An 18,291-nucleotide genomic window follows, 5' to 3' on the forward strand; every position below is an offset into this window, starting at 1 on the left:
TAAGCCAGTTTCTCTAGGCTATTACTGTTTTCAGAACTTTGGCTCTTCTTCTAAGCCACAGATTCTTCAAATTACCAATTACAATAGCAGTTTTTATATAAGGCATATTTTCAGTAAAGAATAAATCAGAAGTTATTTGAAACACAAATTATTATAAACATATAGTACGTATTATAGAAATTATAATATGATATGATAAATATGCTGGTACTTTGCTTGGGTGTGCCTACCTATATTTTATCCATGTTTTTTAAGTATCCTGGAATCATATACTCAGAATACAAAGAAATGTTGTCTCTTTAGTGGCCTGAGAAAACTTCTAAATTTAATGAGCATCTCCAAATATAATACTTTATATATTTTATGTAGGTGATATGAAACATATCATGCTTAATATACTGGAATTGATGTCATCTTTTTATCTACTTCTGTTTTGTTATATACATGTTCATTTGGGAATTTTAGTTAAAAATTACAAAATAGTCCACATAAATTCTCAAAACCCTGTACTAAAGTTACCACAACCACTATGAAAGTCAGTATGGAAGCTCCCCAAAATACTAAAATTAGAGATACCATTTGATCCTGCTACAACACTCCTTGGTACAGTCCCCAAAGAACTAAAGACAGCATACTACAGTGCTGCCTACACACCCACGATTATTGCAGTGCAGTCCATAACAGCCAAGCTACAGAAGGAGCCAGTGCCCATCACAAAGGTGATGTATATGTATGAATGTCATTCAGCCATAAAGAATGAAATGTTGTTTGAAGGAGAATGGATGGAACTAGAGGTCATCATATTAAACAAAATAGGGCACACTCAGTCAAGTGTGGTGCACACAGCTGTAATTTCAGCACTTGGGAGGCTGAGGCAGGATTGCTGTGAGTTCAAGGCTAGCCTGGGTTACACAGTGAGTTCAAGGACAGCCTGAACTAGGTAGCGAGACCCTGTCTCAAAAAAAAAAAAAAGCCACACTCAAAAAGTCAAACATCACATTTTTTCTCACATGAGGAATAGGGGAGTGGGGGTACGCTATGAAAGTAGAAAAACAATTATTAGAGTGCTGGGATTATACAGGAGTGTGCCACCATGACTAGCTCCTTCCTGGAATTTGTATGACTTTGGACCTGATGTATATTGTTAAGGCCAGCCGTAGAGTTGAAACTCTGTGACATGAACCTGGGACTACTGGTGACTGAGCTTCCTGCCAGGTACCGAGAAAGTCAGTCTGCTCTGGAGGCTTATAGCCACCCAACAACTCATCCACCAAAAGAAGAAGAAGAAAAAGGCTATATTTGGCTGTGTTTTGGAGCCAAACATAGCCAAAAAATCCAGTTTTGGATTTTTTTCCCCATATCCTAATTATGTCTTCCAACAGTTTCACTATTCAGTCACTTCCTGAATTTCATATGAAAATACAATCAGTATCAATAATATGAAACAATAAATTTATTTGATCAATAAATTTCTCATTACTCTTAAATTAGCGTAAAGGGAATCCCATCACTTATAGCCAAGAATCTTCTCTCATATAGTGGAAAATTAAATATAAGACATACCTATATAGAGAAGAATGGAGTAAGTTCTCTTACACTATGTATAAAAATTAACTCAAAATGCAGCAAAAATTAAACTACAAAGCTCTTGTAAGGGCTCGGTGTGGTGGAGCATTCCTTTAATCCTAGCACTCCGGAAGCTGAGGCAGGAAGATCGCTGTGAGTCTAAGGCCAACCTGGGCTACATAAGTGAGTTTAAGGCCAGCCTGAACTTAGCAAGACCCTGTTCACCCACCCGAAAAAAAAACCTCTTGTAACAAAATACAGGGACAAAACTTCATGACACTGGATCTAGCTATGATTTGCTGGATATGACACCAAAACTACTAGCAGCAAAAATAAAAATAGATAAAAAGGCCTATATTAAAAATTAAAACTTCTGTTAATCAAATAACACAATCAACAGAGTGAACAGTAACGTAAAAATAGAAAAAATTGAAAATTCATGTATCTGTCAAGGGGTTAATATCCAGAATATACAAAGAACTCCTAAAACTCAACAACAAAAACAACCCATTGGGAAAAAGACTTTAATACACTATTTCTCCAAAGATAAACAAATGGCCAATAAGCATATTACAAGATGTTCAAAGTCACTAATCACTAGGGTATTGCAAATCGAACTAAAATGAGATATCACTTCATACTGATTAGTAGGTCTACTATGAATACCACAGAAAACAACAAATATTGAAAAGGACAAACTGGAGACTTTGTGCAGTTAGTGGAAATATAGTAGGGAAATGTACAGAAAGTAGAAGGGTGGTTGCCAAGAGTTAAGGAAGGTAGGAATGGTGAGTTATTATTTAATGTGTAGAGTTATAGTTTTGTAAAATAAAAAATTATAGCGATGGATGATGGGGACAGCTGCACAACAATGCAAATTTGTTTTGTATCACTGAACTGTTCGCTAAAAATGGCTACAATTATAAATTTTAATGTTAAACAATTTTGCCATCATTTTTCAAACAAAATGAAAATGGGAGGGGCTGGGGATTTAGCTCAGCGGCAAAAGCGCCTGCCTGGCAAGTGCAAAGTCGTGAGTTCGGTTCCTGGTACCGGAGAAAAACCAAAAAAAAAAAAAAAAAAAAAAAAAAAAAAAAAAAAAAGAAAATGGGTCATGATCCTAACAATTACTATATAGAACAAATTCTAAACATACGGTTTTTTTTTTTGGTACCAAGAATCAACCTCAGGCAGGCACTGCGTCACTGAGCTATATGCCCAGTCCCAACATATGCATTTTTAAAGGAACATGCTTCACTCTCAATTTTTATAACCTCTACAGTGGTAGATGCTGATAGATGAGAAGGCAGATGACAAGCAAAAATAACAGACTTTAAGTATTTGTGCCTGAAAGACTGAGAGAGAGAAAACCAAATCAGGTTCAATAGACATTTTTTATATGACAAGTCCTAGCTTTGCTTTTTAATCATGTCTAGAGTACACTGTATGTAACACATATGTGAATATGAGCCATGCACATACTGAATCAGCCCCATAGTCTATTCAAAGAATGCCAGCAACAACTGATTACTGTTTAGCAAGTGATGGGGAAACCAATGTTCTTTTAGCAAACTACAGACTTCTTCAAAAGAATACATTCAGGTATGTTAAACATAGAAATGGAAAAAAAAATTTATCTGTTCAATTTAGATTGAAAAGAGGAGCAGACTGCCACCACAGTTTTAAGTTATTATATTTTTCAGAGAAAATCTATTTTAGCAACTTGATAAGTTGTTTTCCTCCCAAATGTTGGATTCATACAAAAGAACTCCATAATACACCTTCATATATCAACATTCAAAAACTCTTGTACAAAATGAAGAAATAATGTGCAATTAAATCTAATTCACCTATTTCTTCTACATGTAAGATAAAAGAAGCATTTTACCCTTAATTTTCATCACTACTACATAGTTCAAATGGCTGCAAAAAATAATTTGAAAACAAAACTATAAGAGTTAAAAGATTAAGTATTTTACACAGCTGACATCACAACTTTTTACTTATTTAAATAATTAAGACTTTAAATTCTCTTCACTGAAAAGTTCACTATTAAAATAACACAAAAAAATCTGTAAGTATTCTCTCCTGGGGTGGCTTGATTTGTCAGCTTTATTTTGAGAAACTGGTCTTTGGATAGAAAGAATAACTGAGACTATGACTTTGAGGCCAGCCTGGGCTACATAATGAGACCCTGCTTCAAAAAAAAGGGACTTCCAGGAAGATGGCAGAGAGGTAAGCGGCAACAAATCAACCCCAACAAATCAACCCCTCCACGATTCTGAATCCAGACACTAGAAAACAACTTGACAAAGAAAAGAAGGAAGGAGGTGGATCCCTGGATCCCTGGAAGGATCAGACTGGAAAAGTGGAGCCTACAGAGAAACTGGTAAGATAGGCCACAACACACAAAAAAGAAGGGGCAATCTGCACTTTCTTCCCAGCTCCTGACTGGTGGCTCCTGAGATGGGACGACTGAATCTACAGAGACACATGAAAGCAGGAGACCACAGAGGCCTTCAGGGAGAAATCCACCAGTGGAATGAACCAGCGCGTGCTGTGTGGTGTAACACATAGTGAGTGACTCCAGCCAAGCATCTGTCAATCCCCTGGAGAGAGTGCTTGGTCAGATGCCATTCTATATAGAGAGGGGCAAAGTGAACCTGGAACTCAGCAGCAGAGAAAATTAGTTTCATCTCAGGGTTTCCACTGTTAAACTGACAGGAGAGTTCAACATACACAAATCAATAAATGTCATACATCACATAAACAGAAGGACAAAACTCATATGATCATCTTAATATCCACAAAAAGCACTTGACAAAATCCAACATCTATTCATAATAAAAACAGTGAAGAAAACAGAAATAGAAGGTCTTCATCTCAACCTGCTAAAACCCATCATGACAAACCAAAAGCCAACATCATCTAATGGAGAGAAGCTCAAAGCTTTCCTTCTAAAATCAGGAACAAGACAAGGATGTTTTGTTCTGCTATCACCACTTCTGTTTAATATAGTTCTCAAAACATTAGCTAGAGGAACAAGACAAGAGAAAGAAATAAAAAGGATATGAATAAGGAAAGGAGAAGTTAAATTTTGCTGATGACATGACCCTCTACATAGAAGACCCCAAAGAGTCCACCAAACTCCTAGAACTACTATCTGAATTCAGCAATATAGTAATAAACAAAGTCAACAGTCAAAATCATTCCAGCACACCAATATCAAATTCACTGAGAGGGAAATAATACCCTTCCATAATAGCATCAAGAAAAATGAAACACTTAGGAATTAACCTAACCAAAGAAGTGAAAGACCTCTACAATGAAAACTATAGTACTGAATAGACAAAACCTCTTTCATTATTCTTTATTAGATTGTATTATTTCTCCATGTTATTCTTATTTTCTTAATATTTTTATTATTATTCTTTGCTGTTTTCCTCCTCTTGCACAATTTTCCCCACATTTTATTGCAATATTTTACCCTTTTTTCTCTTATGAGTTTCCCTTTAACCTATTCTCTTATATTTATATCAGTCATAGGATCTTTTCTCTTACCCATTTCTCACCACCAGTTTTGTAACAGTTTTCCCTGTTATTTCTTCTTAAATCTATAACACACCCTTACCATAATTAGGATTCTTTGCACCCCACTATTTTCTCTTTCCTATACTGCATAGAAGACTTTTTTTTTAAACAACTTTTATCTCTCTCTGCCCTTCCCCACTCTGGCATTACCCAGTCCTTAACACCCCCACCTTTAGATAAATGATTCTATAAAATTACCACGGAATGCTGTGTTTTTCACCAGTAGGGGAGACATAACCATCACATTTAGGGCACATTAACTGTGGATCAAGACTTGGCTTGATATGATGTTTACCCTATAACCAACCATTATTTTCTTAGGCTACAGGGAGACCCGAAACAGAGTCTTATGTTATTTCCCAACTAGCCCTAATAGATACCACTGTAACCTATTACTACTATAGCTGATTTGATAATATAGGAATAATCTTGCTCAGTGAATGATTTCCTGCCAGTGAAACTATCTGCTGAATCCACCAATATACCCAGGGAGAGGGACAGCAACCTAAGACTCTGTAAGAATGACTGCAACCTAGCAGAAAGAAGTCCCAAGTCTCAGGCAGCTTTGGTATTGCTGTGGAAAGAGCAGCAACAGGAGTTTTGAGGTGTGAGCACTCAGACCCTCTGGTAAAGTAGCTACTTGGGAATCACACACGCAATGTTTCATTGGAATATTTAATCTATATCCCATTGCATATCTTATAAATTTAAATTTTTATATATTTCTTGATTTAATAATGTGGGGTTATGTTATGTTCTTTGATGGTTTCCTGTGTTTAGATTACTTTTATTTGTTCTTTCATTGCTCTGATTTAATAGGTGTCTGGGTTCGCTCCCTTGTCTCAGCTCCCTATCTAGTTTCTTCACCTCAGATCCCACAGACAATACTATTAACAGATTTCTTTGTTCTTTTTCTGAACATGTAAATGCCTCCTCCCAAATATTTAAATTCTCTATACTAGCTCCTTCAGTCACTTCTATCTTCTCCAGTATTAATTCTTGATCCTCCCCATCCTAAGCCTTTGGATCTTTCATACCTTACCTAGCTCATTATCCAACCTATCAGCAAGTTCTGATGACCACATAGCAGCCCTCCTCAATCACAAAGTAAACTCCCTTTTTCCCACATCTCATCCATGACCCACAAAATATCCTCTGAAAATTCTCAATACTAAACCTTCAATGCAACTGAGAGTACCCTAATAAAACAGACCCTGCCATCAAACTTTTCCTCTTCTCATCTATCATTATTCCCCCTTCCAGCCTCCCCATTAATGTCTAACACTCCCCATCCAACCACGTCCCTTTCTCCCCAGTCTACCTCATCTACTAACTGGCAGAACAATCACAAATACTAAGCTACCATCGTGTGCATACAGACTAGACAAAGGGTATAAGTAAAACTGCAAGGGTTATCATACAGAGAGGTTGTAAGCTTCTGAGGGTTCTGTTATAGGCAAAAGTAATTCTTTCAGCAAAACATGAGGACAGACTCAAAATCACTTAAGTAACAGAAAGGGTGAGTACTAGTACTAGACATACAAAGCTGAAAATTACTCACAGGAAGGAAACATCTTACTAAAAACCTCCACATAAGCCACAAACTCTCATCACTTTATAGTTCCCAACCTGTAGTAAAGCACCCCCAAAAAAGGAGGGGAAAAAGAGGGAAAGATAGGTATCTTTATATATCTTTTGGATGGAGACACACACACACACACACACACACACACGCACACACACACAGATACACAGATACACACATAGGAGAATGGGAAAATGAGGAAACAGAAGATCTCTGAAACCCTCCTCAACCTTCCCCAAGGAAGAGCAATGGGTCACAAAGGGAAAAGAAAACAAATACCAGGTAGCAGAAATCTATGAGAAGTTCACAGAAGAGGTCAAGAAAATAGATGAGTTTAAAGAGGAATAGAACCAAAAGTTCAGAGCAATTTCACTCAATATGCCTGTGGTCAATTTCAAAAACTAGGTGAGCTAACAAAAATAGTTCAAAATCTGAATGACAAGTTCAACAAGTTCAAATAAACTGAAAGGGATGAAGTGATCTCAAACTCATTTATGGAAATGAGCCTGATCTCAAAACCCAACTAAAAAAGAAAACTATAGGTCAATCTCCTTAAGGAACACAGTAGCAAAAATCTTCAACAAGATATTAGCAAATAGAAAGCAGCACATTAACAAAAAGATCATACATCATGATCAAACAGGTTTCATCCCCTTGCAGAGATGCAAGGATGGCTCAACAAACATAGTCAACAGATGCAATACATCACATACACAGAAGGAAGGTCAAAAACTTTATGATCATATCAACAGATGAAGAAAAGGCTTTCACAAATTCCAGCATCCCTTCAGGATAAAAACTCTGGAGAAAACAGGTATTAAGGACTGTACCTGAATATGATAAAAGCTATATATGACAAACCAATAGCCAGTATCACACTAAGTGGGGAAAAACTAAAAGCATCCCCCCTACAATCAAGAATAAGGTAAAGATGTCCACTATTGCCTCTTCTATTCAAAATAGTACTTGAAACATTAGGCAGAGCAATTCGGCAAGAGAAAGAAATAAAAGGGATACAAGTAGGAAAAGAAGAACTCAAATTATCATCATTTGCATAAGACAAGATGCTCTACACAGAATACCCAAAGAAACTCTTCCAAAAAACTCTTAGAATTAGTAACAAACTTCATCAATGTAGCAATATAAAAGACCACACAAAAATCATTAGCATTTGTGTACACTAACAATGAACAGGGTGAGAAGGAAATTATGAAAATGATACCATTAACAGTAGCATCAAGAAACATGAAAGAGTTAGGAATTAACCTAACGAAGGAAGTAAAAGACCTCTCCTCTACAAAGAAAACTACGTACAGTACTTGAAAAAGGAGATTAAAGAGATCAGAAAATGGAAAGATGACCCTGCTCCTGGATAGGCAGAATCAGTATTGTCCAAAATGGCCACACTCCCGAAACTGTTATTCAGATTCAATGCAGTCCCAATCAAAATGCCAACAGCATACTTTACAGATCTAGTAAGAATGATCCTAAAGTTCATATGGAACCAGAAGAGACTCAGAAGGCCAAAAGAAATTTTGGGCATAAGAGCACCTGACTTCAAACTATACTACAAAGCAACAGTGATTTAAACAGCATGTAATGGAACAAAAACAGATACGTGGACCCACGGATCAGAATTGAGGATACAGAAACTTCTCCAAAGATATTCAGCTATTTGATCTTTGACAAGGGGGCAAAAAGCATATGGTGGACAAAAGACAGCCTATTATTCAACAAGAGGTGCTGGAAAAACTGGTTATCTGTGTGCAGAAGATTAAAACTAGACCTTTATCTCTCACTACATAATAAATTCAAATCAAAATGAATCGAAGATCTAAATATTTAAACAGAAACCTACTAGAGGATAAAATAGGTAAAATGAAGACATACATGTAGGAAAGGATTTTCAAAACAAAACCTCAATTGCTCAAGAAATAACAGCAAGAATCAACAAATGGGATTATATCAAACTAAAAAGCTTGAATACAGTGAAAGAATCAATCAGTAGAGTGAAGAAACAACTTACAGAATGGGAAAAAACTTTTGCCAGCTACTCTTCAGACAGAGGACTAATATCTAGCATACACAAAGAACTCAAAAAAATTAAATCACCCAAAATTAAAGATCAAGTCGAGAAATGAGCAAAAGAAATGAACAGATACGTCAGGGGAAGAAATACTGTACAAATGGTCAACAGATATATGAAAAAATGCTCAACATCTAGGCCATTATAGAAATGCAAATTAAATAATGCTAAGATCCCATTTTACTCCAGAAGGAATGACAATCGTTAAGAAATCAAACAATAACAAATGTTGGCGAGGCTGTGGTGAAAAAGGAACCCTCCTACATTGTTGGTGGGAATACAAACTAGTACAACCATTATGGAAATCAGTGTGGAGAGTTCTCAAAGAACTGAAATTATAAATTCCATATGATCCAGCACCTGCCTCCATATCTTCCCCAAAGAGCTTAAGTCAACATACTATGGGGATACATGCATACCAATGTTTACAAGCAGCACAACTCAAATACTGAAATCCAGGACATGGCCCATATACCCATCAACAGATAATTGGATAAAGAAAATGTGCTATCTGTACATAATGGAATACTAGTCTGCTATAAAGAATAACAGGTTTGAGACATTTGTAGGCAAATAGATGCACCTGGGAAATACAATGCTGAATAAAATAAACGAGACACACAAGCTTAAATAGGGTATGGTATCTCTCATTTGAGTGAGACCAAGTACAAAGAAAGTAATAAAGGATAGACAGAAGGGGACAAGGAGATGGATCTTTTGCAATAGGAAAGTGGTCCAAGGGAAAAAGCATGAGGCATGAGGAGCAGGAGGGGAAGAGGAAATAAATAGAATAAAGATATGCCATGTACAGAAACCTAATATCTTAATTAATATGAACATTATATGCTATAACACAAACTATGATTAATAATATCAGTAAGAATGAAAAGTGGGGTAGGGGAACTGGAGGAGGGTGAGAAGAATGGAAAGGGAAGGGGATTTTTTAAAAAACAAGCGGAGCTGGGCGTGGTGGCGCATGCCTGTAATCCCAGCACTAGGGAGGCTGAGGCAGGAGGATCGTCGGGAGTTCGAGACCAGCCTGGGCTACAAAGCGAGCTCAAGGCCAGCCTGAACCGCACAGTGAGACCCTGTCTCAAAATGACAAAAGAAATAAATAAATGAAAATAAAAATAAAAGACAAGCGGAAATATGTACATGTAATAATAACTCCCTAAGATGACTGTAAACTGCATAAACTACAAACATGTCCTAATGAAATAAAATAAGTAATCGAAAAAAAAAAAAAAAAACCTGTGCCTAGGTTATTTGTTCTAGATATTCTGAGATGTTAGGAAACTAACTAGAGTTAGGTAATAGCTCAGAGGATTTTTAGAATAAAAGCTTGAGCCTCTTCGGAAGAATCAGCAAGGGCAGTTGAAAGGGAGAAACTGAGCAGGTAAAAAAAGCTCAAGGAACACCATCCTGCAGGAAAAAGGCAGGGGAAGAAGGCTGCTAAATGAATGCTCATCTGCCTAACCCATGACCCTTCACGATGGCTACAGGATCTGAAGACACGTGACTAAGCGAAGAGCTCTATCTCCACTCCGTAGCAACTCTTCAAGTTAGGAAAACTCTCTAATTAAAAGGTTTAAGATGGGCACGGTGGAATGCCCCTGAAATCCCAGCACTGGGAAGCTGAAGCAGGAAGCAAGTTCAAGATCAGCCTGGGCAACACAGTGAGACCCAGCCCCCACACACACAAAAAAATTCTTTTAAAGGGCTGAGAATGTAGTTCAGTATGAAGGTGCTGGGATCAATCTCTAATTATCCCCCCACCCACCCAGCCAAAAAAACACCCCAAACAACTCCCTACTGAGTTTAGGTACCTCCAGGGTAACTGCTCCTTTGCCATTCCTGATCAACCTTATTCCTCTATGACAGGAGCCCCAGTTCTACCTTCTCCATTACCTCCCAAATATTAACTTACTCCTACACAGAGAACTCTCATTTTCAGGACAATGCATTATTGCTAGGCAATAGCACAGATTCCTTGAAACCAGAATGTGACTACTTTTAAATGTCACTTATAAGGCTCTTTTTTTACAGCAAGATCTAAGAGGAACACCAGGTTAACTCAGGAGCAGGACTGCTGTTGTTTTGCTGATCCCATGGGCCAAATACCATGAAGTCATTCTAAGTAATCTCTGCCCAGAAATCTGTCGTCTAGCCCAGAATTTGGAGAAGCCATCACTGATCTAAGTCCCTACACTCTCCTGCCACTGTGGTCTTCATGACCATCTTTGATACCTACCTGAACAGAGAGAAGTCTGTGTGGTTACCAATACCTCCTGTTGCATCTGAATTAAAACAGGAGTAGATGCTAACATCAGCGCTACATATGACCCAGCAAAGTGCCTGGCTACACACTTTTGAGCAAGGCAATCCTACGCCTACCTTCATTTGGAATGCAGTTAAGTTTGCACTATCACTCCCAACTTGGTTTACTCTTTTCTTCAGTCCATTAGTAGATATTATTCTATTGTCAATTTTTGGACCTTGTACTTTTTAAGCATTTGGTAAAGTTTGTCAGGTTATAATAGTTCCAAGACAAATTAATGCTTATGCAAAACTTCCAACCTATATCTTTGAGGGGAGAGAATCGGCCTATCAGCTCATTACAGCAGTCTGTGATATTTTTACCTTAGGAAAAACACAGGATTAATGTCCCTAATCAGCAGGAGACACCTACAGAAAATACAGTACAGACATTCATCCATAACCCCTTATGCTTAACAAGGATAAAATGTCTTGGGGGGAAAAATACAGAGCAGAAAGGTGCTGGTTTTCACCCTCAAGGGTTTCCTGCTGAATATAAGCTGCCTTCAAAACATGTTTCCACCAATGCCCAGATTCAGGAGCTGATGACTCCCTCCTCAAACTGTCCTACTACTCCCACAGGTGCAACAGGCCTGAACTTGCCCAATTAGAGAGAGCCCTTCCCAGTCCTCCACCAGGTCCAGGAAGTTTACATTTGTAATCCCATGAAAAGATATTGGAATTCTAGTGAGTTAATTCCAACCTACCACTTCCAGTGCAACCCATGGTGAGAATAAAGACACTATGGCATATTTGTAATTATGGGGAGCCAAGGGGTCCTAAGTCCAGCCATGATGATAGCTATCGGGAACAAAGGCCTCCACCCGGGGGGAAAAACCCAGGTTTTATTCATTCACAAAGAAAGCAGTGGCTTGAGGATGAGTGACTGTGAGAATGGCAGGAAGTAGGTGAGTGCTGTGAGCTGGGCTAGGTAGGAGACCCGAAATCACCTCTGCAATATGCAGATGGAAGGATTTGCAAAAAAAGTAATCTGTATCACACAATTAAGATAGTACCTAATGTTTTAGGGTTGGTGCTTCAGCTCTGATGTGTAATCTTTCAAGCCCCAGGAAGTCACAGCCTCGATCCCAGCGGACACTATGAAGAACCGGCTCTTCATCCTGTCTATCCAGGCTCCCACAAGAGAACAACGGGGGTGGGGTTGCATCCAAACATGCCTGCATCTTCAAAGACTACCATCAGCACCTCAGCTGGACTAATATGCATTGCTTAAAGCCAACTAAAGGGATAAGGCAAAGTCCTAGCCAGCTCTGTATACAGGTCAATACATGGAAAATAAGGTCAGGCTCAGCCAAAATGGAGACAACTGCTCCTTTTTCAAGGAGAGTCCCCCAAGTGGTCCTCCACACCCAATAAAGTATATGACTTTCCTGGCAGCAGTTGAGTACCTCTATCATCTTTAATGGGCTGAGTGTAGGCAAACCCAAAACACACTCACAGATCACTTTGTGAAGTGCAAGCCACAGTGTCAAAAGCAAAGAACTGACAAGGCATGTACAGAAACCTTGAGCTCATACGCAATAGCTGACCATGTGGTCTGCACAGCCCTGCCGATCTTTTTTTCTTTCTCTTTTTCTTTTTCTTTTTACTTTTTAGTGCATATAAACTTTAATCCTTGCATCCCCAGGGAGCAGTCTAGAGACCCTAACCTATGCACTGCCTCCCTTGTGCTCAAGCGTTAGATCCAATAAAACTTCATTTGGATATACTGCTTGCCTCTTCATGGTTTCTACCTCAAATGAAGCAAAATAACCCTTGAATGAGATGGTAAACCAAAATAAGCTGGTTGTATTTAAAAACAAACAAAAAACTACTACAGTTTGTTTTTTCATGATTTCTGTCCTAGACCGAGCAAAAGAACCCCAGACTTACAAGCACTTGTGGTAGTCACTGCCTAGCACCCAACAAGGCTCTATGCTCAATTCCCAGTGCCACAAGAGAAAAATTACTTCAGTTGTTTACGTGGTTACAAAGAAAAACAGAACCAACGGATCTGAAATCACCATTAAGCATCAGTCAAAATCAACACCATCAATTGCTTATAAACTCTGCCTCCAAACATAATCAGATATGTTGTTTTCTAGTTATTCCCATTTTATAGTGATTCCAAAAAAAAAAAAAATCAATATGAACAGCCTAACTAAAGTTAAAGCAAATCCATCAAAACACAAGAACCAAAGAATAAACAATGCAAAACAGAAGAACAAAACAATCAGAGAGATGCCAAAAACTTACTGAAAATTTTTAGTCTTACAATATATTTAAAATGTAAGTATTTCATTAACATCCTAAACATAATTATTATATAGGAGGGAAGAACCTCATTAGGCAGCATATTTTTCCTATGTGTGAAATGAACTTCTGAAGTAGGAAAAATAGAGAGAATTAAAGGAATTTTTCCCATTAAAGAAAAGGAAATAAACAAGGCAAACCTCTTCCCTTCAAACAAAACACACTATAAACAGCAGCTGATAATCCAATCATTTACTAGGTCTTCTTCCAAATGCAGGAAATTTCAATTAGAGGGAGGAGAGGGACTGGTGATTTTAAGTTACACAAGCTTCCTCCCAGCTCTTCCTTACTCAAATACCTCAACACTGTCCAATAATCCTGACCTGACTCACTTGAGAATCACTGCTACCAAGAGCCACTGTTAGAATGGGAAGGTGCCCAATTCCTACACTCCTTAAAAGGTAATTCACTGATCTAGAGCGTCTATACATAATAGAACCTACTTTCTCACAATAAAATTACATTTTTCGTATCATATAATTCTGAGTTCTAGCCACCCTAGCTTCAGGGAAGTGAGGTTCAATGCCCCTTTTTCTTTGCAGGTGAAAACTAATGGTTATTATCAATCTCAGAACAGACAGAGAAAAACGAATCTGCCATTTGATTCAATGAATCCTATTACTCTAGGCAAAACCTTAGCCATCAAGAAACATGAAGCCTGACTTATCCTGGATAGTTAAATATTCCAGATTGCTAAAGCTTTAGCATATAAATTAGTAATTTAGAATTTGCAATAGGATTTTCTTTTGAAGTATACCATCTTTTTTGCTTAAAAACAAGTGTTTTAAGTTACAAACGCATGCAAAATCATTAAAAATACTTCAATAATTCAAGGCGGCATAAAGTAAAAATTCCTTCTTTTATGTCCCCTCTCTCATTCTGCCAAGGGTAATTACTATTTGGGTGCACCCTTCTAGAGTACTTCAGAATACATACAAATTTTATACAGAATTGTATACATAATCTCAAATAAGCAATAAGGAAATTTTACTGTACATTCAGTTCTACAACTTTCTTTTTATAGTGATGGATTGAATAGCCTTTTAAATTTAAATATTGTAGATATCTATGTTGTTTTAAACTACCTATACAACAGCATTTTTTCATCATTCTTTTAACAGGTACTTTTAGGTAGAAATTTTTTCCCTCTTCAATTAACTGTGGTGCATACCTCTTTGCGCACATTTTTCATTCGTAGAGATCAACAATAAAAATGGTGTTTTAAAGGCACATACACATTTTTTGAGAGACATTCATATGCCCTGCCTTCTTTAAAATAATCTTTTTCTTGAGGATCTAGCCTTGTTCTTACCAACATTTACTTTTTTACTCTGCTATAATAAAATGATTTATACCCTTAGAGCCATAGAAGTAGTCAGCACTATTCACTTCTACAATAAATTCCATCTGTTTTTAAAATTTTTAATCTTTTTCCTTATTGTCTCTATGCTATCTGCCATCACCATACTGCCTATAGAATATCTTCTGCTCACTTCTGCTGGAAACCTAAAACTAGAAAACCTTGTTTGTCAAAATCAAAATTAAATTAAAAATTACATGAGAGAAATTTTTTGTTGACAACATGCAAGTAAATTTTGTAACTGCTATTTTAATCTCTGAGAGGTCCTTCATTCTTTTAGATTCTGGAGGGATAAAATTCCCACAGTAATTTTTAGACAGATGAAATATCATCACTATTATTATTAATAAGCTCCCTATTGATATTTGTATTTCATATGGAAAGCATCTTGTTTAAAAAAAAAAACAGAAGCAAATGAATCAGGATATTGGCATAATGTCACTGTTTCAAATATTATTAAAAATAGTATTACAGCATCAGAGAAAATTGTAAGTAATCTATTCATTATATTTGTCTTTTCCTTACCTGCATCCAGTAAATTGTACACTGCACATACATGACTCTCAAATATCTCCCTAAAATTACTATTTTAAATTTATTTTGGGTTATCATTCTTTATTATTAACTATGAGTTATCCACTATCACCATCTCAGTAAGATGTTTAAAATAAGTATGAAAAACAGAGATCTTTGCTAGGATTTTGGGAGTAAGAAGATAGCCTGGCTTCAACTTCCTTCCTTCCACCACCTCTACTCTCCCTCTCCTACCGAAAGCTATAACAAGATCATCTTTCTTCTTCAGGATGTAGGGATACAAAGTCAAGAAATCTAGAGTTACGGCAGTAGAGAGGATGGTACTGAGCATAAAGGAAACGGGAAAACAGAGCCAAGAGATCCAGCTAATTTCTTCCTGAATACAACATGCCTGGACCGGCCAGGGATACAGTTCAGACGCACAGCGCCTCCCTGGCAAGCGCAAGGTCCTGAGTTCAATTCCCCATACAAAAAAAAGAAAAAAGAAAAAAATGCCTGGACTTGGTAGTCATGTGTACCTGTTTAAGCTGGAATTTTTGTCTCTACAGCTTTATTTTCTAGTCTTAAAACTTCAGGCAACCATTTTATTAAGTTCCAGCAAAACTACGTGCCAAGCACGTAGTTGATGATTTTGCTATTTGAATAAAATCTTAACATCAATTTTATTAATTTTAATTTAGAACACACTTAATGTTCAAATCTTAGAAATGCTGAAAAATTACAAACTCTAGAGAAATGTTCAATGATTTGAAGAGACTTGTAAACAAAAGGAAAATAGAAGTATAAAACTGAGTAATACCCAAGTATTATCTTTTACTTGGCATTTTGTTCCCTAATTTTCTGATTTTTAAAATACCTTTCTGCAAGGAAAGCTACTTGCCATCTAGCTAGCCAACATTCTTTGTAGTACTAGTCAAAGATGTGATTAAATCAATCATTAAAACAAATCAGTTACAATTTTCAATTTAAGTCTGATGAAAAATTTAGAATTTAACTTATGGAATACTATGTTTAATATTAAACTGCTTAAACATGTAATTTCTATGAACTGAAAAATAACTTACCTCAATTGTTTTGCATAGTTCTGTTCAATTTCTATTCTCTCTTTAACAAATTTGGCGTATCTTTCCAAGAAGTCAATTCCCCATTGTGTATGCTTGTCTAAACTGTCGAACTGATCCTAGAAAAAGGAAGTAAAAAGGCATTGAAACAGAATGAAATATTATCCTCAAATAGTTTAACCAGCTTCTGATATCTGCACAGAGAAGTAATGAGGTATAAAATAAAAAACCTGGTCCCCAACCATTTAACCTTTCAAGACCTACAAATAGTTTCCTAAGTGAACATCATGCTACTTTATGCCTGAATGCCCTTACCCACAGGGCTCCCTGGCTTCAACACTCTGCCCCGGTCGTCTTTTTTGCAATTATCTCTTATTCCTCTTTTGAGACTCAGTCTGGGCATAGTACCCTCCAGGAAATGATCCCAAACTCTCAAACTAAGCTGAATGGTCTTCTTCTAGGTCCCCAAGGCTCTCTACAATTACAGTACAATACTATCTTATCCAGTTGCCATCAAGAGATGAAAAATATATTATTTATCTCTGAACTCCCAAAGCCTATAAACACCATGCTGGATACCAATGCGGGCATCTAATGAAAAATTGGTTAGCTGAACAAAATCAAATATGCCTGGACTCAAATTCTGCAATCTATCATTTACCGAAAGTCTGACATTGTACAGATTTATCAAGGCTTTTTCCATCTTAAAGTGAGAGTCCCATCACTCAACTCATAGGACTATATAGTGTTATTAAAAGTGTTCTACAATGCAGTAAACCCAATGTTAACATATAACAGAACTTCTAATATCATGGTCCTGCAAGCCTTTTAAAATCCTCAAATATAGGCCAGGCATGGTGGCACACATCTGTAATCCCAGTACTCTGGAGGCTGAGGCAGGAGGATCATCATGAGTTTGAGGGCAGCCTGGGCTACCTAGTGAACTCAAGGCTAGCCTGAACTACAAAGCAAGAACATGTCTCAAAATATTAAAAAACAAAAACAAACAAACAAAAAAACCTCAAAAATAGTCCCTTCTACCTGTTGCCAGAATAGTCTCCAAACTGACTAACTTGGTAGTCTCTCCCTCTCACATATCAAAAGTTGAACAACAGTGACAAAATATTTAAATATCATCCCTTTCTGCATTTCCAAGTTGTTTTTAAATCAACCATGGTTTAGTCACATTGGAATTTACAAATGAAAAAAAAACTCCCTTCCACTTTATCTCTTTTGCCATCCTAAATCATTTTAGAAGTCTACTACTAAAAGCCAATTCTATCTTATTAGCAAATGTAACTCCTCAGTTTATCATAGTTTGGTATTACTCTCTTCTTCCAAGTAATTTTCTGATTATCACTTGGCTTCCAAAGGATATACTTGAATACAAGAAAACATACTCATCAATAAATTTAGTCTGCATAATATGCGCCATTACAAAGTAGAATGCTCTTCAAATTAAAAAGCTCTCAACAAAAACAATTCCAAAAAGAACAACGAAGCTTAAACAATATTCCTTCATTTTTTCAAACTACTTCGAAGACTTTTTCTTCCACTAGCCTCTTCATCAAATTTTGTATTACACTTCTTTATACTCTAGAAAGATTCCAAATTTTTTAAATTATAAGTCCTTTCAACAACAAAGACATCTGAATACCTGTTATATATATATTTATTATAATTTAAGTGACATACAGTAGTATGAAATTATACAATTCTGAAATTTACAAAAAGTTTTTTCTTTTAAAAGTTTAAAAGAAATTAAATAAAAATTAATTTTAATAGCTTGAGGTTTTTGTTTGTTCTTTACTTATTTAACAAGTAAAAACTTCTGAGCTATGACCTTTTTTATCCTCTTTTTTTTTTTTTAAAAAAAAGG

At 36.6% G+C, this 18,291-nt stretch overlaps 1 protein-coding gene across 3 annotated transcripts in view; it reads right to left on the reverse strand.

The window, feature by feature from the left end:
* Fnbp1l (formin binding protein 1-like) overlaps positions 1–18,291 on the reverse strand; it is a 104,489-nt gene that overhangs the window by 45,758 nt on the left and 40,440 nt on the right. For all 3 annotated transcript variants that reach the window (XM_013514438.1, XM_005385017.2, XM_005385016.2), the window contains exon 2: positions 16,416–16,531. In XM_013514438.1, the coding sequence (XP_013369892.1) occupies positions 16,416–16,531 (116 nt within the window). The remainder of the gene's footprint in view (positions 1–16,415; positions 16,532–18,291) is intronic.

This window comes from Chinchilla lanigera, unplaced genomic scaffold (genome assembly GCF_000276665.1).
Source record: "Chinchilla lanigera isolate Chin_1 unplaced genomic scaffold, ChiLan1.0 scaffold00022, whole genome shotgun sequence".
NCBI lineage: Eukaryota > Metazoa > Chordata > Mammalia > Rodentia > Chinchillidae > Chinchilla > Chinchilla lanigera.